This window comes from Drosophila montana, unplaced genomic scaffold (genome assembly GCF_035044405.1).
Source record: "Drosophila montana isolate Dmon_TW-CO22-7 unplaced genomic scaffold, ASM3504440v1 contig_2178_1, whole genome shotgun sequence".
NCBI classification, from domain to species: domain Eukaryota; kingdom Metazoa; phylum Arthropoda; class Insecta; order Diptera; family Drosophilidae; genus Drosophila; species Drosophila montana.
Genome location: NW_026997075.1, coordinates 2004468 through 2026229, shown reverse-complemented (window position 1 = coordinate 2026229; position 21762 = coordinate 2004468). Strand labels below are relative to the sequence as shown.

The window sequence follows — 21762 nt, the reverse complement described above, 5'->3', positions numbered from 1 at the left end:
CAGCTTTTATTTGCACATGTGCCTGGCCTGCGATCGCCGAATCCGTTCGTTAACATGGTGGATTTCATGACTATACAGCGGAAGAGCTTTTCAACGATAGTTACGATTGTCAACGTCTCGCCATCTCGAGATTTTTGTCAGCACATTTGATTAGCATTCGATCACTGAGTTCGTTCGTTGAATTGGTACATGTCTTGACTATGCAACACAAGAGCTTTTTATACGATAGTTATGATTGGCAACGCGTCGACATCTGGCGGCTTTTATCAACACATTTGTCTGGCATTTGATCACCGAATCTTTTCGTTAAAAAGTGGTTGTTATTGCAACTAATGAGCTTTTGAACGAAAATAAAGTTGGGTAAATTGATAAGCTTTTCGCTATGCAGCTCTGCAAAAACTGCAATTGGACCGGGATTTTAGGCAAATTAAATTTATCGTTGGATTGTGCAATTAATTAATTGGTTTTTTTTTATAACAGGCCAAAAAGATACTAACTGATTACTAGAAGAAATTAGGCGATATTGCCCGAGTCAATTTCAAGACATTGAAAATGCATCACAATATTCAAGAAAATGGGAAACAATAAATCATATGTATTTAATATAAGAGAAATAAATTTAGGTCTATAACATAAAACCCCTTTTGAATTATGTTCCCATCTTAAAAAATTCCCTCAACACCAATGGTTTTTTTTCTTTCTGACTGGACGTAAGACCATTTTCTTTTGGTATGCCATTCTCTTGAATTACTTTCGTTCTTATGTTTTGCGCAAATTAAAGAGAAATATTCCACTTACATAGGTAAACACTCCATTCCTCGAAAGCGTTGCCATCGTTGTAAACATTACAACGGTAATAAACGCACTAAGAACACAAGAGCACAAAACAAAAATGAAAAAAAAAGCCACTGACACTTCGTATGATTTGCATTCCATTTCTTTTTGCTTACTTTATGAGCTTGTTTTGATTGAATATAACATTAAGGCGACTCTTTTTTAAAGCTCTTTTTTCGCCTCCATTTTGTAATTTATCCGAATTTTAAATGCAGCTGCTGCGACGACCTCAGCTAACGGCGAACGGTTTTCAACTGATTTTGCAGTTTTGGCAATGGCGATTGTCTCTCCAGAAATTCGAATTTCGAACTTCGTAACAAATTCGAAGAAAAGAAAGCCAATAGAATGAGTTGCATTAAATCTAAACGTTTTCCCTTCTAACTTGGGATCAAAATATATCCTCTCAGAGATATAAATTGTTGGCGATTTGGGAAATGTTCATACTTTATCTGATACTGGTATAAGAGAGTACATATAAAAATAAAAAAATGAAAAAAACCAATATACACTTGTTCGCATCGTAAACAGAGTATAGGATCTATGCATTCTGAGTTCTAAAAAACATTTTAGCAAAATAATTAAAATTGTTTCGTTCATTACATAAACCTGTACTTTTAGGTTATTTATTATTATGAAATTATTAAGCTAAATATATATGCTTACAAGCTTAGATCGTTTGTGGTCTGGTCATATTAATCCTACTAACTTATGGATACGATGCCGTTAATGCACTTTCACTTACAAAAACTAGTTGTTAACGAAAATCTAAGCAGAAAAACTCTGTATGTGTGTGTGTGTTGTGTGTGTGTGTGTGTATTAGGTACAGCATTTAGACCAGAAGCTGAAATTTACAATTGTTAGTGTAATGTTTTGTTCAGTGTAATTAATCAAAGATTCTATATAATTTTGTACAAGTTGCTAATTATTAATTATTTTGTTGTTGTTCTTTTTGTGCAATTGCAAACCAATTTTTGATTGCTGCTTGTTTTGTTGGTGTTTATTTTAGTTTATTATTTCTTGTAGTGTGTGAGCTTAAGATGCCCTGGCGAGGGCTTTGACAATTCCAATATGAGAAACGTTGAATACACTTCAAAATAGGTGTATCAAAATAATGTTCTATGTATACACAAAGGCTTGTATGTGTTAGCTCATATGATATGATTATTTGCTTTGGAAGAAGCCCTTGCCAGAGCGCGCATAAAACCGATCTTAAAATCTAATGGATAAATTATAAAAAAATGAAAAACAAATTTACTAAAAAATAATAGATTAGTGTAAACGCTTAACGTGTATGTTAGTTGTGTGAAAATAGCACAATTTGAATTTTATTGTGTCTTATAAACAAACGTTGAGGCGACACATTTAAACAATTGCACGCCAAGAATGGCGTCTTTTTTGTTGTTGTTTATAATTTTCAATCTATTGCTTTTGATAGTTGTGTTTAATGTTGTTTGATGTTTGATGTTTGATGTTGTTGCAGCGGGGGTTTCGAGGCACCGATTATTTGACAAAGGCCTCGGGTGGTATTTTATTCTCCTTGAAAAGTTTCTCGAACACAAAGGCGGCATGATTGAAATCCCAATTCGTTTCCTCAAGGCATCTACAATGTAAATATGTATATTTATAGTACAGGAATAAAATAGATGGTAGGGCGGCTACTCACTTGCGACTCCAGTCCAGATTCATTTGACTCTGTGCACTCATGGCCTGCACCATTTGCATTTTTGTGGCATCATTGGGTGCGGCTGTGCTGCCAGCAGTCGTCGCCGCCGCCGCCGGGCTGGCCATGTTGGTTGGCGGCGACAACAAGGCAACGGCACCGCCAGCCACGGGCTGACCCTGCTGAAGGCGGTTCTGTATTGAGTTATCGGCAATGGACGAGCTGATTGGAGCTAGGCTGACAGCGCCCGGCGCTGGCTGATGTTGCGAACGCTTAAATTCGCGCGTCTGCTCCGCCGTGGCGCTGGTTATGAAAATTGTCTCGTTGCGAATGCAAAAGCCAGAGTTCTGCGGCACCACAACAAATGTGCGCACAAAGTGGCGCAGCTCGTAGGCCTGCATAGAGCTGGGCGTGGAGTTGCCAGTATCGCCGGTTAGCTCTTTGAATAGACCCGTCACGGTGAACACCATCATCTGGGGCTGCAAACAGAAATAGGCGGGCATTTGTTAAGGGCCAACTTATTATGGTGTTGCAATTGCTGCTGCTTACATTATATATTGTCAGATCGACGGTGAAAGTGCGACGCTCGTGCAGTGTGCGTGGCCACTCATCCAAGGTCGATACGCAGGCCAGTCGGCCGCTCTTTAAAAGGCGTGTACGCAAATCTTCCCGCTCGGTGCTCACAATGCGGCGCAGATTGCGATTGAATTTCCAGAAGTTATTCAGCCTGCGAAGATCAAGATCAAGATTAGTTGGCGTTAGACTGTTGAAACGACTGTTAAACGCATATTTACCTGCCCGCCTGGCTGACCGAGGGCATTGACATTGAGAGCAAGGCGTGCTCATGGTATGCATCTAACAGTGGCTGGCGATTGTCCGAGTCGAATATGTTAAAGTATTGATCCAAAAACTGGCGGACCACCTCAGCGCCGGCGCTGTCGCACAAAAAGGATGCCTTTGCCGGTGGCAAGACGGCCGATTCGTTCAAATCGAAATGCACCTGTGGCGGCAATGTTTCCCCATCCTAAATTATTATTATCATTAGTGAGGCTTTAAGCAGTGTCTGGCTATTTCAAAGCTTGAGACTTACCAGTTTCAAAATTTTGCGAAACTTGCGACGTACTTCGCTGTAAATAGTTTGCAGTTGGATATGCGTCCGTTTTTGTTGTGGCATTAGTATTGTACAGTTGGCATACACACACACACACGCATGCATACATATATATATACACACACATGCATACAAATATGTTAAGTTATCGCACGCACATATGTATGCATATTTGTGTGGCTGTTGCAGTTGCATCATGTTGCACTGTCATTTCGAATTGCATTTGCTCCTGCCTCGCCAGACTTGCTCAATATCAATTTCTTTTTAAAATGTATAATTTAACATTACTTTTGGCATATTGTTTTTACAACTATTGAACAAGCAGATGCATCTGGTTTATGTTAGCGATTGCTTTCCGCTTGAGGCTGGGCAACTTTGCAGCGATTGTTACATTTTCAGGAGAGCCAAACTTTTAGGCAGAAATATATTTTTTTTTTTTTAATTTTTTTTCTTTTTTTTTTATTGTATTTTTTGTATTTTTGTTTTTCATTTTTTTTTTTTTTTTTTTTTTTTGTTCATTTTTTCTGACACCCAAAAGCGTAGGACAAAAGCTCACTGCTGCATCCGATCTGTTTTGTCCGTTTGTCTTTGATTTCGTTTTGTATTTTCGTTTCGTTTTGTATTTTTGTGTACAATCGTCGTTGTCGTCTGCGCCTAGCATCCGCAGGCAAAGCACACGCCCACCGCCAATCAATACACAAATGAAAGGCTTGCATAAAAACGCAGTCGACAAGCTTTTATCAGAGCCGCCTGCGCCAGCGAGTGTTGTAAAGTCGTGTTATTCTTTTCCTTTTTTTTTTTTTTGGTTTGGGGGGCGGGAATGTGATGCAGTCTGAACGTCTTTGGGGGTCAGTGTGTTTGTCTGCTGGGCGCGCGCACTCCACCGTAAAATGAAGCCGACGATATTGACGCTGCCGCTAACCGCAAGTGCAACAACAGCAACACAACAGCGCAGCGCAATTAGAAATTTGCAAATGGCAACAGCTCACAATGGAGCCGGCCGAGCGCGCGTGCGTGTGTTTGCAATGCGTGCGTTTGCGGTGCGCGCGCATGCGTCTGTGCGTTTACGTGGGTTGCTTTGTTTGGATTTATGTTTGATGCGCTTGTCCGTCACATAATATAACAGGACATCCAAACGCAGCTGCATGCTTGCCTACATACTGGAAATGCAAGTGCGTCGTAGTAAAGTCTGTTTGTATGTCTGTGTGTGTGTGCGTATGAAGTCTGTTTGGAGTTACCATATCGTCGAATTGGCAGTCAGTGTTGTGTTTGCTTTTCAGATGCATGTAGATTTTTGCTTGTTTTTTTTTTCATTGGGGTTTTTTTTTTTGTTTTTCTTGCTTTTTTTTTATCATTTTTCTCTTTTTTCTGTTTATTTTTTTCTATTTGTTTTTTCTTTATTTTTTTTTTGTTTCATTATTTTTCTATTTACTGTCAAAAGCTTGGTTCCGCCTTAGTTGCTTCTATCATAAAAATGGCAACAATTTTAAATTAATTTTCCCATGCCAACCAATGCATTTGCTTACTAAAAATGCCTGGAAATAAAAGCAGCGAGGGGTACGGACAACTGCAGTTTCCAAATTACAGTTGCAACAGTGTAAACAAAATACAGCTGAACACAGCAAATCACAATAGGAAAGAAGGATTAAATAAGAACAAGGCATTTGTCGACGGGATACGAGATCCACAACAGTTTTGACAACCTCTCTAGCCCAGTTCCCACGTTGATGATTCGCTGTCTGCGCTGCCACATCCTCTAGAATGCAGAAGGAACAAGAAATCACACCATAGTATACCTGACAAAATGCTGAGGATCCTTGTAACGTAAACGGCACGGATTATTGCGCAAGACCAGCTCCACAATCGGCAAATTGCGAAAGACCAAAAGATGGGCCAACGAAGGCAGCTGTAATCAAAGACCAGAAGACGGACAAATCTTAGAATTGAGAAGCCAACATTTTGAATTCAATGAACGCACCTTGTTATCACCCAAATAGAGTATCTTGAGATGAGGCAGACGCTTGTCGGCGCCCTTGAACGATTCCATGGTGGACATGTTGTTATCATTGAGATTGATGGCCTCCAGATCGGGAATATTGTCGCAAATGATGTCCAGCGCTGCAGTCATAACGTTAACACGAAACAGCGGGCAAAAGATGGGCTTCAGATCGGGATCGGCATGAAAGCGGGACAGATCGAGCGCCTTGGTTTGTACATTATAACGCTTGGCCATGACGACCTTCATCTTTGCCTTGAACTCCTCATCGATGGTCACCAATGGGACACCGCTGCGCACACGTGGCATCAGCCGAAACCCATCCGGCAGCTGTGCATGCCGCCCCAGCTGCTGTATACGCTCGGCCACCTCAAAGTCATCCGTAAAGAAGACGGCACAATGGCGCTCCGAGCGCCAATATTGCGGTACAAACACATGCGGTGACATTGCCGCCAACAAGGCACGCAACAGCGTCTCCTTTTCATAGATCTGGCCATTGTGTATCTGTATTATCCATTCGTCAGGAGATATGCGAAAAAAAAACGAAGGAAATGTCGCTTATTAAACACAAGTTCAAGTATAATTTTAAAACAATTGAATGGGGGACATTTCTAGAGATTTGCTATAAAGAACTTCCGTACATTTTACACATTTTACATAGCCCCGGCTTAGTATCGACATTCGGTAGGAAGCTTCAATTTACAACTTCTTATCGCTTAGCCTATGCGTCATCCGTGATCAATCGGGCAGTGCGTCAGTCAGTCAATCTCTCAGACAGGGCTAACTCTCCTATATAGACTATTGTAGCTATATAATCGATTTTACATCTGACTCCGATTCGCCTTCCAAAGTAAATGAGTCAATTGCCCTAATTTCGGTGTTCGATTACGGGAAATGTGAGTTGGCCCCATTTGAAGCATTGCATTTTTTCCAGTTATCGTATCGTTTGTTTTGGTCCCATATTTTTGGGCATTATATATTTGTTGCTATTGTATGGTTTATTGTATTTCCGTTGCTCATTAAACGCTACACTCCCAATTACTCAATATTTGCATACCAATTCGAAACGATTTTGACTCGGTGACTGGCCTGGGGCCTCTTTGTGTTTTAATTACTTTTGGGTGCGCTTATCTTCAAGTGTCTATGATTTAATTATGAGCATTTTGATTATGATTATGACGCACAGGCACACACACAGACACACACACACTCACATCCACCCACTCAAAGACACACACAGACACATTAGCTTTTCTTGTGTAGATCTCTGTTCAGGAACTACGCAAAGCCGATTTCAAGTGACTGTGCGCTTTAGCTTTCTTCTATTGTGGGTATATTAAGATCTGTCGCTTCCTTAGTGCAGAGAACAATTCTTTAACTAAGTTTAACTAAGTTCAAACTAGATCATATACCGTTATTATACACTATGTATACTACGTATGTACATAGTATTTGTGTCACACTCATTCTGGCGATGAATCCGTTGTGCTCATTAGATAAAAAAAAAAGGTGAGTGTACTCGGCTAGTAAATACTCTGTAACCAAGTGCACAACATAAATATAATATATACTTATTATTCTTCTTTCGCTTTGCCTAATCAACTCGACCCGGTAACGTATGTTTATAGATTGGGTGTGGACACAACTGCAATATACCCGTTTAGCCATATTGAGTGGGTACAGGGTATACAATAAATAAAAAGAAGATGGGCGTAGCTATGACCGACCACTTACTACTCGGTTCCATTCATTTTCATTTTGCTGCGCATATGCATATGCGATAAATTTATTTATTATGAAGCATTAGTGTTTGTTTATTATGTTTATCACTGAATTTGCCATTTGGACACTGTCGATAGACACTCTAATTCATTTTTATTTTGCCTGCCCTCATTTGGGCGACGCTTAAAATCCTTAAAATTTTTCAATCAAAGCGCTTTGCGTTAAGTTTTGCTAGCCGTTTATATGTAGGTATCTGTTAGTATCTGTTATCTGTTAGTTGGGGTTGGTCTTGAGTTGTTTGATAAGCCTCAAATGAATATGTTAAGGTACTTGAGTACCTACTGAATTAGTCATTGAATTAGGTTTGTTATATAGAATTTAATTAAACAATTGTGATCTTTAACAAATATTTGTAAGAAATGCTCAAAGAATAGATCAGATATGAGAGACCGAAACGGTTATATGAAACATTTGCTAAAAAAAAAAGAATCATGACTCCTATCGGAAATTAGATGAGCTGCGACGACGACTGCGACTGAGATTGAGAGAGGATGAATGGGTGGGTGGATGGATGGATGGATGGATGGGTGGGCGGTTGATTGGTTGCCTGGTTGGGTGTATTGGCGAGTGAATGAGTGCGTACATGGGTTGGTTAGTATGAATCTATGAGTATATAAATGCCGCTTTTGTGCACAACAATGAGAAATACGAGCGCCCACTGAGACACATGTATTTCCAGAATTGATATGACTGATGACGCCGACGCGTCAACAGCGACGCCGATGGCGACTGCGACTGCCACTGCTACTGCGACGTAGCGTCAACGGCAACTGGGCTGGCTAACAAGCGCGCACCGGCAAACGCAGCGCCATTCGTTAACAGCCGTGCGAGGTTAAAGCAACAACCCAGCAACCCACCCACAATTCACAAAAAAAACCAACCCACACACACAATTACAAAAAAGAAACAAAATGGGCAGCTGTTGCTCAAAGGATTTGGATGATAAGCGCTCATGGAGTCCCGAGGAGACCAAAAATGGCGTAAGTCCCAGGCAATGCACTTAAACTTCATGTTAAACCAAAATCACATGCGAATTCATACACAGAGCACCACATCGACTATCATAGCACAGCCCATGGATGATGTGGGCACAACGGGTGTTTTTACGTTAACGCGCACAACAACAACAACGACAACAACAACAACGAAACAACAGCAACAACAAGAACAAGAACAAGAACAACAGCAACACACAACAGCACATGCAGTTGATGCTGATGCAGATCCTGAGGCTAAGCAGTAGCCACACGCTCCAACACTCCAAAAGCTCTTAATTCCAATTTCCTTCTATTTTTTTTTGTTTTACTTTTTTTTTTTTACCTAATTCCATAATTTTGTTAACTAAGCATATATGTACATACATATATATATATATATATATACCATATATAAATAATTTTTTTTTTAAAGAAACATTTGTGACATGTGTGTTTGCTTGGCAAGAGGCAGAGGCAGAGCCAGAGCCAGTGCGTGCGTGTGTGTGTTTGTGAATATATGTACAATGATTAATACGTTGTTGCCAGCTAAAGAGTACTGTTATTATTATGCTCAAAGAGAGTTGAACCGTGTAATAAACAATTAACGGTTAGCGTTTTCAACAACTATGTGTTTTTCGTTTTGCCTAGAATCTTTTTAAAAAAACAAACGAAATCCAAATCGAAATTGGGCTAGGAATCGAGACGAAAATTGCCGGCGCGATAAGAGCCGTTACCCTGCTGCCCACCCACCGACCATCCGCCTGTCAAAGCTCAGCTGCACACGCATTCGCACATTGCTTGTCGATGACATCAGGGCCTGATGCCGCCTGTTGATGCACAGAGAACAAAATTGAAAGAGAGAATAGAAGAAAAAGAGCGGGAGAGCGCAGGAAATGCCCATGCCCATACATACGCACCCACACACACGCACACACACACACACATGCAAGGTAAAACACACCCATGCAGTGGCTTTGGGCTTATTCTGGACGCTTCGTGACTCAGTTTCTTATGAGTTTCTGTGCCAATTCTCTCATTGGGACTTTTCGCGCAAATGGTTTTGGCCTAGAGCAAAAACAAAACAAAAATACATTTAACAAGTAAATAAAATGGTGACTAAGCTGCCACCTTGCACGTGCGTTCTGTTATAAATGCACTTGCTGTTGCTCTCCCTGCACTCATTAACAATAAAAATAACAATTATAATACTAACAATAACAATGCCAAATCGAAATCGAAATGCTGTCGTCTCATAGTTTGCATACTGTAATTCATTCGCATATTTACATATTATATTAATTAACCAATGTTATATGTAAAACATGTACTGCCAGTTAATATGCAAATGGTTAACCAGTAATTGGAATTTTTATAAATTTATATTTGTATATAATTGAATCAATCTTATAGAACGGAGATTCCTGTTTGCTCAATCAAACGAACAAGATTTATATTGAAATTTAAATATTTAAAATATAATGTGGAACAATGTTTTAAAATGTTTGCAGATGTCAAAGAAAAAGAAACAAACAAAACAACAATTGAACGATTTTTTGTTATATAAAGAGAAATAAAATGGACTATATGGTTATTTATTGATTTCAATATTTGAAATTGTTAAAGCCGTTAACTTTTGCTACAGCAGCGTTGCCATCTAACTAAAAGCCGGCTGGCATGTCATGCAAGTCGTAGCGTATCATTAAAACCTCAGCCCGAATGCATGCAACAAATTCGATTTCAAATTTAAGAACAACAAAATGCGTTGCGTTAAAACTTAAAAAAAAAGAAGCCAACTAAAGATAAGATTGTACACAAAATTATTACATTGGTGTATTATATATATATTTATATATATGTGTGTGAGTACAAGATTAGATGAGAGCAAAGAATTTGCCAACACATCTACGTGTGCATTTATATAGGTGTGCATTTATATATGTGTGTATTTCTGTGCGTATTTATTTATGTACATGTGGACAAATGCAGAATATACAATGTCCACATATAGAACAGAAATTTTGTATTAGTAAATCAAGCAACAAAATAAAAAACAAACCAAACCAAACCAAACGACGCAGAAAAGGCAATTAAAGAAAATGCAAAACAAGGGAACGACATGCATACATGCATATATATATATATTATATACGTACATGTATACGCATTTATATAGATAAAACAATTTGAACATCAACAAGAACGACCCTAAAGTCAAACGAGGAACAAGACACACACAAAACCGAACCGTGGACCGTCGATTGTGAACGGGTTGCGAGGGGCGGTTAGCTGGGCACAAATGATAGAAAACAGAAATTGGAGCGCACCGCCGCCCCCGCCGATTGTTAGGGGGCCGGCGGGTCCGGCACGGCCCCGGCCTCGGCGCGATCAGCCGACGGCAGCAAATGTTAAGTTTGTGTGCGGTTGTCAGTGCAAACGCGACCCTCCGACAAGTAGGCAGCCAGACGGATCAGCAAACGCGCACCAAAAACTATCAAATCAAATCAAATCACAACAAATTAATCATCTGCAGGCCAAAAGTGATCATGCAATTTAGCGGATGCCTGGCCATAGTGCTCCTGGCTTCCATAGCCCTAACTACGTCTTTGCCCATGGCCAACGAGGATGAGCTCGTGGCACTGGACTCTGTCGAGCAGGTCGAACAGCCGCAGGATATGCGGCATATCTTGAAAATAGCGCCCAAACAGGCGGACACCGAGTTGGCTGAGGAGCGGACTGGCGTCTACGATACCATAGTCGAGGAGCTGCGCGCCGCCGGCATACAAACGTCGGAGCAGAAGCCACTGCCAACGCTCAGCTACAAGGAACTGACTCGTCTGCTAGCTCTCTGGCACATGACGCAGGGGCGCAACTTCTACGAGGCCGAAGGACAACATGCTCATGGAACGGAACAGTTTGTAGCAGCAGCCACAACACGGCCCATTCCAAGCTAGGCCCGACAGAGTCATCTATTTTGTAGGTTGTGATTTTATGACGAACTTTATTACCAAGCTATATCCATTGTTCATGTAAAATGCGATGCACTTAATCAAACAATAAAAAAAAAATCAAATAAATTAAAATTGTGCTTATGCCAGTGTACGTTGCTTAAACGCCCCCGCCCCCGCCCCCGCTGCCGACGCTGGTAATGTGTCCTGCCAGTCCGGCGGAGGTGCCGTAGGCTTCGGCTCCTTAACGCTGCTGCCGCTGCTGCTCCTGCTGCTGCTTCTGTGGCTGCCGCTGCTGGTGTTGGTCACGACAACACGCGGCATTTGGCGGCGCTGCAAACGCTTGGCAATGGGCGGCACAAAGAGATCATGCTTGATCAGTGTGCAGTCCGCATCCTGATAGATGTGACGATTGCTGTCCCAGTTGAAGGCCGCAAACAAGCAGGACAACAGCCAGCCGCCGAAGAAAGCAATGAGAAAACCGAGTGGGGCATACCACATGTAGCTGATGCGGTAAAGGTAGAAATAGGACGTTTCCGGTTCAGGGTCCGGGGCAGCTGTGAATTGTGCATCCGCTTGCAGGAGGAGTATGTCGCGGGCAAAGCTGCGTTGAACGGGGCAGCCAGCAATGGACATGTCCAGGCTGGGTATCGGCGGTCTCGGCTGACCGAAACCAATCCAGAAGGATGCGGCTAGCGATATAAGTAGACCGCCAATGGCGCCTTTCTGATTTGCCGACGTCACGTACATGCCCAGCGTGAAGAGACCCAGCAATGGACCGCCAATGATGCCAAAGATGGACAGCGCCGCCTGCAGTAGCCCGCCAATGGAGCCAGCCAAGAACGCCATGCCAACACAAAGTGCGCCATAGAAGACAGACAACAGCTTGGAGTACCACATGGTCTGGTGATCGTCGAGCGAGCGTTTCGTGCAGCAAAGCATTAGCGGCTTCAGGTAATCCTCCAGCGTGACTGCAGCCAGCGAGCTGATAGCCGTGCTGATGGTCGACAGGCTGGCACAAAAGATGCCGGATACAAAGAGGCCCGCCAGGCCGTCATAGTCACCCATGGTGTCAACCACAAACAGCGGCATAATCTGATCCCGAGAACTGACACGGCCTGCCAGCAACGGATCACAGTCGCGATAATACCAATAGATGCACAGGCCCGATAAGCAGGTGCTGATGCTTAGCAGGCACAGAATGGGCAAACACCACCAGAGTGCGGCACGTGCTGAGCGCAGATTGCGTACAGCCAGTAGGCGTTGCACCTGCGCCTGATTCACACCATAGATGGCCAGATAGGTGGCGCAGCCGCCCAGGACCTGCGTAAACCAGGTGTGCCGTGTAGTTGGATCAATACTAAAGTTATTAAATTCGATACGTCCATTCTCCACAGCCGTACGCCACACGACACCGAAACTGCCGGCCTTGATCCACGCACAGATGATGACACTGAAAACGGCAACAAACATCAGGATCGACTGGTATATGTCTGTCATGAGCACCGCCTTCATGCCACCCAATGTAGCATAAATGGTGCAGACCACGCCAACAATTATCACCGAGAAGATCTGATTCAGGCCAGTGACTGCCTCCAGCGCCAGTGCCGGGGCATACACAACAATGCCCATGTAGAGTATCATCTGTATAGAAAAGGCCAGCGATGCGGCCAAGCGGGTGGCATAGCCAAAGCGCAGCTCCAGATACTCATAGACGCTGGCGGTTTTCAGGCGATAAAATACCGGCAGTATTAGATAGGCGGCAATGGGCGTTGATATCACATAGGAGAGATTGATGATGACGAACATGGTGCCATACTGATACATCTCCATGGAAACGCCAAGTATTGTAACAGCCGACATGAAGCTGGCCATTAAACTGAATGCAACTGGCGTAACGCCCATGGAGCGATCAGCCAGAAAATATTCCGTTGTGTTGCTCTGTTTTTTGCCCACGAATCGATAATAGATCCCGATAACAATGGAGATGATCAGGACTACGGCCAGGATGATATAGTCCCAGGCGCCAAGAGTGGCCATTCTAGCTGCTGATCTCTTCTTCTTCGACGGGTTGGCAGCACAATTGCAGGCTATGCGAACGAGAGAGAGAAAGAGAGAGCGATGCGCGCGTTTCTGCGTTTCTCAACACTGCAGATCGTCAGCGTATTATTGGGCGTGCACAAAGCTGTTAATTTCCTTGCCCTTTAATCGACAGACAAACAATATTTGCTTGTTGATAAGCGCAGGCGATAATACCCAGCAATATCAAATACATGTAGCAGCTGCAAGTCCAACTTGCTCTCGAGATTCTGCTTGCGCTGGCGAACACGCGCGCGTCTTTAACGTTTGCCGGCCGTCAATGAAATGACCCAAATACCCAGCCAACGACTGCACAATAAACCAAAACTACACAGCTTTAGCGGCTAAAAGGAAACCGCGCTGCGCTGCCACTTTTTATAGCTTCATCGGGCCGCCGCTGAGAGATAGCAGCTTAGCTGGCGACAATACTCATTACTAGCACTTGGGACACACGCTGTGACCGATGCGGTACAGTGGACTCTGGCCCCACGATCAGCATGAGGATAATAAACAGTGCTGTCAAATAATTCAACTATTTAACAGACGCATATTGTGCAAACATGTCATACAATCCATGTATAGGTATAAATGGTATTATATTTAACATGAATATCAATATTAAATACCAGCTTGCAAAGCTAGGATCGAGGTTTTATAATGGATTATAATGCGAACAAGGTCGTTAGAGTTAGGTAAGGGGCTTTTGCTTGTAACCATATCTTGAAGCTAAAAGATGCAATCAAGATAACATAAAGAGTGTGCCATTTTAACAGTGTCACTTTAACATATGTATATGTTACTGGCCGTTAACGGCATGCCTTCAACCTGTCCAGAATTACTCATAAGAACTTAAGCAAAACGTAGGAGATGCACTGTCGCCCACATATGTATATGTTTAGTATGCAATCAATTGCTTGTGTAGACTGTAATTATTATGCCAGTTTGGATCTATTCTTATACTGTTTTGTTTACGAATTTTACGATTCAGCGGAATTAATAAACTCATGGCGGACTAAAACTGTTGCCAGCCTGCACTCGATGTAATCATATTAGCAGCTTCAATAACTATAGATGTGCATGTTTGTGATATCAGGCACTTGTCGTGCATTGAAGTTTACCCCTTTAATCCCTACAGGGTATTTCAGTTAAATCACGTGAGCACATTTGTATTTATGCTATCTAGGCTCTCGGAAAAACCTAGCAATGGGTAAAGAAATTTCGACACAGTCACTTTGTTTTATTGCTGCCAATTAAATGATAATACATAATTGAAATGGAAACAGTCCGTTTAAAGCACTAAACTAAACTACTATAGTGCAATACGAGTTATGTGCCAAGAATAAATGTGATTTTAATTTTTTATTAATATTAATGCCAAAGTCTTGGCGTTTATCGCACAGACTGTTGTATATCTATATAGACGCCAGGAACAGATGACTGTAGTGTGCTTTCTACATGACGATAAACGTGTACGCAATGCGATAAGCAAACGAAAGGTAAACTGTGCTAAACAAATTACAAGTGTACGTTAAGACAGTCTGGTTTTCGAGAATAATGGTTGCTGGTAAATAACTGCCGCATAACTAACATATATAAGAAATATAATCATAATAGCATTCATGTTATCCTTAATATCTCGTCTTAAGTGTCAAATCCTTTATGGATAACAATAATAATGTTGATGGTGTTGTTTGTAGGAGACCAAAACAAGCACACGATATGACTAAATTGTAAGCTAAACAGAGATAGAATTTTAACAAATGCAATCAGTTTAGCTTTTGATTGTAATCTCCATGAGATATACCCAATTAACGTTTGCAAAAGTTATTGTCGGTTGCACGAAATCGGTAGCACATTGCATGATAAATCTTTGACTAAATAACATATATATATAATAATCTTGAAACCGTATCAACAGCCAAGTCGAAATATGCATATGCGTTTGTCTATGCAAACTGGTCTTGCAATTTTAGGCTATTTTAATGCAAAGGAAAAGATCAAAACCATCAAATCAAAAATTAAGCTATGTGAAGAACGACACTGTGTAATATTATATGGGTATAGGTCTGCAGACGAAGGAATAGGCTTCCTTGTAACTGAAAAACTGTTCTCCGACTAATATATGGATTGGTAATATCAGCGCGTACATACGCACTCAGTTTCTCTTTTCAAAATGTTGGGATATAATCCAACATCAAACTTGCCGGTGCAAGCTTTCACTGTATTTGTATAGTGTACACTATTTGATATGTCGTATTTAAAGACGGACTTACCGTCACTTGGTACCAGCCAGCTCCATTGGGGACCAGTTTGCCAAATTTGCCGCGTGGAATGGGTGAACCGCGACGTCGAGAACTGGGACGGTCCTGCAAGCAAAAACAAAAAGGGTTTAAGGCGCATTGAATGAGCACAAAGACCGGGCTAAGCAAACCTTAATGGTTGTTATCATTTCGCTCATGTCATCATCCTCATCCCAACGACGCACATCCTGCAGACGCAGCTTGACATCGCTTTTGTGCGGGAACTGTGAGGTCTTGAAGCTGACGCGACGCTTGTTGCGATCCTTGCGGCGCTGGTGGTCGTCAGCATCTGCAATTGAGCCAAGGTTGAGTGAATAAATAAAGATTGGGCTAATGCCACACAGACAGCCTACCATCGTAGTCTTTTAGGGCGGAGAAGCGGGAACCGCCACCGCCGCCGCCAGCACTGCCGCTGCCATTGCCGACATTGTTGTTGTTGTAACGTGGCCCGCCGCCGCCTCCGCCGCGCTTAGGCATTGCTCACAAGCACACGGAACAGGAGTTAAGGGAATGGCACCAACCGCAGAAATGATAAACAAGGTCTTCTGGGTGCGCGCACACGTTGCAATTGTTGTTGTAATTGTTATATCGTTTATATTCCGACAAAATGGGCAAATGCGCAAAAATGCACTGCAAAAATAACAAAACTAACACAAATATTGTGTACAATATATTTACAAGATGTCGCAAGCAACTGAGATGCACGACGAAATATTTAAAGAGCGCGAATTTGCAACGCAATTTTATGAAATTCTCAGACTTTATGTATTTGTATTTGTGTAAATGACAGATGTCATGACAATGGCGTGCTGGTATTGTACAGCACTAACTGGTGCCTGACATACGTTTAGTGCTGTGCAATTCCAGTGCAACTTCATTCGATGTGGCAACGCTGACAGCTAAAAAAGCAATAGCCACACTTATAAATTTGCTCATTTGCTTTTGAAAACATTATTGGCGTGGACCGGCTGAATTCTTTTCACACAAAACATGTCGTTACAACGAAAGTGCCCATTCCATGTAACGATAGCCGAGACAGAGGTCAAGTTAGTGCAAAGTCTACGCGATGTACTGCAACGTTGCGCGAATCGGGCTCTCGAAAATAGTGGCACCTTCCGGGTCGGGCTCTCAGGTGCGTGTTTTTATATGCACATAAATACATGATAGATTGTGTGTGCATGTATGTGTGAGAAGCTCAACTTAAGGTGACCTTGCGCCGCATACTTTCATTCACAAAGTCAGTCATTAAAGGTCATTCATGTATACGATCAACAGGTGGCTCGCTTGTGCAGCTCTTGACCCGTGCCCTAGTATCCAGTAATCTGAACACAAAATGTTGGAAATTCTTTTTCTGCGATGAACGCTATGTCCCAGACAATGACAATGAATCCACCTTCTGGGCGTACAAAACTCAAATGCTAACAAAACTGCCCAATATTTCGGATAGTCAACTAATCAAGGCTGATACGACACTGTCATTGGATAACTGCGCCAGCGATTATGCGGCATGCATTAGGGACGAATTTGGTACAAGTTGTCCGGAGTTTGATTTGTTGCTTTTGGGTATGGGACCAGATGGACACACGTGCTCCTTGTTTCCAGAGCAACCAATTGCCCTGTCGGAAAGCAGCCGTATTGTCATTCCGATACGTAATTCACCTAAGCCACCGCCAGAACGTATCACATTTACCCTGCCACTGATAAATAATGCCAAAGATGTAGTCTTTGTTGTAACAGGTGCCAGTAAAGCTGATGTTGTTAAGGTATGAACAGCAATCAATTGGTAATAAAGTAATCAGCAGTTATATGTCATTTATTCTTTTACAGCGTGTTTTTGCAGACAAGGACAAAAACTTTCCCTCTGCTTGGGTAGAGCCGACACATGGGGATTTAACATTGATTGCAGACAAAGACGCAGGAGAAACATTTCTAAAACTATCCTGTCAATGTCCACATAATGCTAATTAACTATGTAAATTTGTAAATAATAAAAAAATGCTGATTTCGTTTGCACTAACTTTACTAAACTTGCTTTTAAATGCGCGCGCTTTGATGGTTTTATGCAGCACTAACAATGCGTATGACGTTGCCACTGGATTGCGTTGAGGGTGCTGCCAGACCAGTGCGAAATTCCCATTCAAGTGAAAATGTAAAAAAAAAGAACACAAACATTTACAAACCACCCACAAAACGCAATGCCGCGGCAATAATAGCAAAAAAAAAATTGTAACAGACATATTAAAGAACACCAACGCTGCTGCAATGCCTGACACCTACGGCCAATTCGATGCGGAACGCGTCTGTCGCGTGTGCCTGCGCGAGGTTGGCGAATTTTACTTCATCTACGATGAGGCGCCTGTGGAACAGGGCGCGAACATCGCTCAGATACTTAACGAGTGCACGCGCTACACCTGTGAGCGTTACGACAAGATGCCGCATCATATGTGCGACACCTGCATTAAAGCCGCCTGTCAGGCATATCGTTTTAAGCAGGACGCAGAGAAGGCCTATCGCTCGCTTGTGACCATACTGGGGCGCACACCCGTTACCAAGCCAAACAGCAGTGATGTGTGCACACAGACTGAGCAGGTGCCGATGTTGCCGTGCGGCATCTGCAACGATAAATTTCTGAACATTTTTGAACTACGCGTGCATAGCAAGCGGCAGCACATGCACATAGAGGAGCTTAAGTGCAAGCTGTGCGACGAACAATTCCAGCAGCTGCGCCAGCTGCGGAACCATCTCGTCGTGCAGCATGATCAACACTCGGCATCACCGTTGCTGCGTCGGCGTTTGGAATGTCGGGTCTGTCAACGCGCCTTCTCGCGACGTGATCATATGCTTCGCCATATGCGCTCTGTGCACAATGCGGATGGCCGGGGTCGGCTGGACCGGACGCTGGCCGAGAAGCAGGAAGTGCAATCCAATGTGGCCTGGCGGCCCATCGATGAGGCGACCATGCATAGCGGTGATGAACTGGAGTCGGCTGCCGTTTTATTCAATGATCCTGATGATAATGAGAATGACAACACCGAGAGCGGCTATCAATGCCACACTAATCCCATATCAAGCAACGAGGAAGGTGAAGACGAAGACATGCATGCTGAGGCTAAACAGTCACTCTGGCTGCACATTAAACCAGAGCCGGAGCCGGAACTCGAACACTGTCCGGAGACAATAGGGTCGCAAGTAAATCGCGACAAGCGCAGAAAAAGAGCAATTCTAAAAGTTGCAGCTCACACGGACACGGAGGATGAGAATGAGTGCGTGGACAAACAGAAAACTGCGGCTAGTGCATTGGCAGCTGAGGTAAAAGGTAAGTCACGGTTCACGAACCGTAAGGCCATAAAGATCTATAATTTCTCATTTTCTTATACAGAGGAGCCATCGGTCACCGGCGGTGAGCAACAATTGTCCATTAAGCAGGAGCGACAGCGTGTTGATAGCATCAAAGAGGACGAGGAATACGATATGGAGGCCGCAACAGCTGACATTTTGCACAGCGCAGATGAGGACGAAGACGGGGAAGAGTTCGGAAATGCGGAGAGTGACATTGATGAAGACGACGACGACGACGACGAAGATGGAGACGAACCGGATGACGAGCTGGAGACACAGGCCGTGCACAAATCTAAGCTGGCCCAGGGAGCCCAAGTGGAAATTGTGCGCGAGTATCTGCAGAAACCGGCAACTGGCAAGCAGCGACGTCGTCGACGCAAAAAACAAGCTGAAGCGGAAGCAAATCCAGAGAATCGCTGCGATATCTGCATGCGTACCTTTTCCCGTCATTGCCATTTGCTGCGCCACAAATTGTCGCATTTGGAAAAGAAGCCGCACAGCTGCCCGCATTGCCCCAAAGCATTTGCGCGCAGCGATCATTTAAAGGCGCACGTGCAGAGCCTGCACGGCAACAAGGAGCACAAATGCGTGCTATGCGATGCGGCGTTCGCCCGCCTCGACGCCCTCGAACGGCACAAGATGAGCAAGCACAATGGCGAGGGCCTGGACGCCAGCAGCGAGCTTAAGCTGCAAATGAACGAGCATACGTGCGAATACTGTGCCAAGCGATTCTCCAGCAAAACATATCTGCGCAAGCACACACTGCTCCATACTGAATTCCTCTATGCATGCAAGAGTTGCGACGAGACATTCAAGGAGCGCCAACAGTTACGTAGCCACGAGAAGACCCACACCGGCCAGCGTAATTTCCTCTGTTGCATATGCGGCGACAGTTTTGCACGCAACGACTATCTGCGCGTCCATATGCGACGACACAATGGCGAGAAGCCATACAAGTGCCGTTACTGCGTCAAGGCGTTTCCACGCGCGACAGATCTTAAGGTACATGAACGGTAAGAGACCCAACTGCGTGACCTAATCCAAAATGCAGACCATTTTTTTAATTTTTAATTTATATGCCATATTTTCAGCTATCACACGGGCACAAAACCCAACCTGTGCAACACGTGTGGCAAGAGCTTCCATCGCGCCTACAATCTGACCATACATATGCGCACCCATACGGGCGAGCGTCCCTACAAGTGCGATCAGTGCCACAAGAGTTTCAGCCAGAGCAATGACTTGAAGGCGCACATACGACGGCACACTGGAGAGCGCTATAAGTGTCCGCACTGTGATGCTTACTTCCTGCAGCTATACCACATGCGCAACCATTGCCTCAGTGCACACAACCAGCATATTGAGACCAAAACTGGTCGGCTACAACGCACCGGCCTGCTGGACGAGCCCAATCACTCCCACCTGACCACTGTGGTAATGCCCCCTGCCCGATTTCAGCAAACAACGACACCAGATACGCATGCTATGGCCACCGTGACCACGCAATTGCCACCGCCACCGTCCACTGTAGCTGCGACAATTGCCACGCCCATTCTACATTCGCCGGTCACCTACAATACATCGTCGCCGGTATCGGTATCCGTTCCAGTGCCGGATGCAGCCGGATTTGGGGGTACGCCGGCAAATGCAACAGCTACTGCAACGGCGCCCTTTGGTGCATTTAATATAGCACCCGTTGTAATGGGTAGGCTTCTTTAAATACATCCCCCAAACAAACGCACCAACTAATGCCATCTCTTTCTATCTATTATGTTCTCTCAGCGCATCTCATGTACAACCATGGGGGAAGCAGCCAGCAGAGCAATGCCAGCGACAGCGAGGCGGGAAAATAACCGAAGTTTCCTTATAAAATTCGCAAGCAACTGAATAAGTTGCTATTCCAAACTAATCTTAAGTTCATCTTGTATATATGTACAATATAAAATCGCGCCTTAACAATGTGTATATGGTAAAAATCGCTTAACAGCAACTTTTATTGTATTGAAAATATATATATATATATATATATATATATAGACTAAGCGATTTCTACTGTATCTAAGCATTGAGCAAACTATTTTCTACCAGTGAGACCGTTATAAAGTTCTGTAAGCCAGCAATACTAAATTATTAATTATAATATAAAATATGCGTTTAGGTATATCAAATGTTCCAAGATTTGTTAACCTAAAATTGCAAACCCTTTGTTTTATAAATGAAATTTGTATAACTTTAGATATCGAATAGCTATATCAAATTATGATGTAACCTACCGTGTAAATAAATTCGAACATATTAAAATAGCAAATGAAGCGAAGAACAAAATAATGTGGTTTTAATCGAAAAGCGTGAATAATATTTTTATTTATATGATGTTTAACAAGCTCTTATAACAAATTGCGTACATCGATTTACATAGCATAATTTCTTATTATTAACTTACACGGCTAATGCAATATTGCCCTGACTTAGACATCACAGCATCCCGATTTCCTGTTGTCCAGTTAACCCAAAACTGTATTCAATGGATGGGCTGTGATATGCAGATGATGTTTGGGGTAGTTTATGGTTCCTGCTAGTAAATAAGTGTTTTTTCATTCGACATTTTCGACATTAATTATATTAATATTCTTGATCAGAAAGGCAAGTCGATAAAATCGGGTCTGTTTCTATGCAGCGACGTTGATGAAACTTGGTTAAGCTGCCTCTGCGTACCACAGACAGTATATACATGAATGG

At 43.1% G+C, this 21762-nt stretch overlaps 6 protein-coding genes across 6 annotated transcripts; 4 read left to right on the top strand and 2 right to left on the bottom strand.

The window, feature by feature from the left end:
- Window positions 1–1443: 1443 nt before the first annotated feature.
- On the bottom strand, window positions 1444–16463 carry sbr (small bristles). Its single transcript, XM_064681096.1, has 10 exons — window positions 16038–16463; window positions 15816–15973; window positions 15658–15750; window positions 5584–6105; window positions 5402–5511; window positions 3585–3621; window positions 3289–3518; window positions 3044–3221; window positions 2498–2973; window positions 1444–2434 (listed from the first exon to the last, which is right to left on the bottom strand). The coding sequence occupies exons 1-10, from the start codon at window positions 16159–16161 to the stop codon at window positions 2335–2337; spliced, it is 2028 nt and encodes a 675-aa protein (XP_064537166.1). The 5' UTR covers window positions 16162–16463; the 3' UTR covers window positions 1444–2334.
- LOC135427562 (phospholipase D A) lies at window positions 8189–8984 on the top strand. The gene is made up of 2 exons (XM_064681101.1): window positions 8189–8363; window positions 8429–8984. Exons 1-2 carry the CDS (start codon window positions 8295–8297, stop codon window positions 8624–8626), a joined length of 267 nt encoding a protein of 88 aa, XP_064537171.1. The 5' UTR covers window positions 8189–8294; the 3' UTR covers window positions 8627–8984.
- On the top strand, window positions 10774–11449 carry LOC135427560 (uncharacterized). The gene has a single exon (XM_064681099.1). It carries the CDS (start codon window positions 10904–10906, stop codon window positions 11309–11311), a length of 408 nt encoding a protein of 135 aa, XP_064537169.1. The 5' UTR covers window positions 10774–10903; the 3' UTR covers window positions 11312–11449.
- On the bottom strand, window positions 11447–15174 carry LOC135427531 (putative sodium-dependent multivitamin transporter). The gene has a single exon (XM_064681064.1). It carries the CDS (start codon window positions 13343–13345, stop codon window positions 11447–11449), a length of 1899 nt encoding a protein of 632 aa, XP_064537134.1. The 5' UTR covers window positions 13346–15174.
- A 117-nt stretch (window positions 16464–16580) lies between the features above and the next one.
- On the top strand, window positions 16581–17711 carry Pgls (6-phosphogluconolactonase). The gene is made up of 3 exons (XM_064681098.1): window positions 16581–16816; window positions 16960–17447; window positions 17512–17711. Exons 1-3 carry the CDS (start codon window positions 16675–16677, stop codon window positions 17650–17652), a joined length of 771 nt encoding a protein of 256 aa, XP_064537168.1. The 5' UTR covers window positions 16581–16674; the 3' UTR covers window positions 17653–17711.
- A 96-nt stretch (window positions 17712–17807) lies between these two features.
- LOC135427553 (zinc finger protein 287) lies at window positions 17808–21319 on the top strand. The gene is made up of 4 exons (XM_064681088.1): window positions 17808–19000; window positions 19064–20036; window positions 20115–20728; window positions 20806–21319. The coding sequence occupies exons 1-4, from the start codon at window positions 17947–17949 to the stop codon at window positions 20874–20876; spliced, it is 2712 nt and encodes a 903-aa protein (XP_064537158.1). The 5' UTR covers window positions 17808–17946; the 3' UTR covers window positions 20877–21319.
- Window positions 21320–21762: the final 443 nt, after the last annotated feature.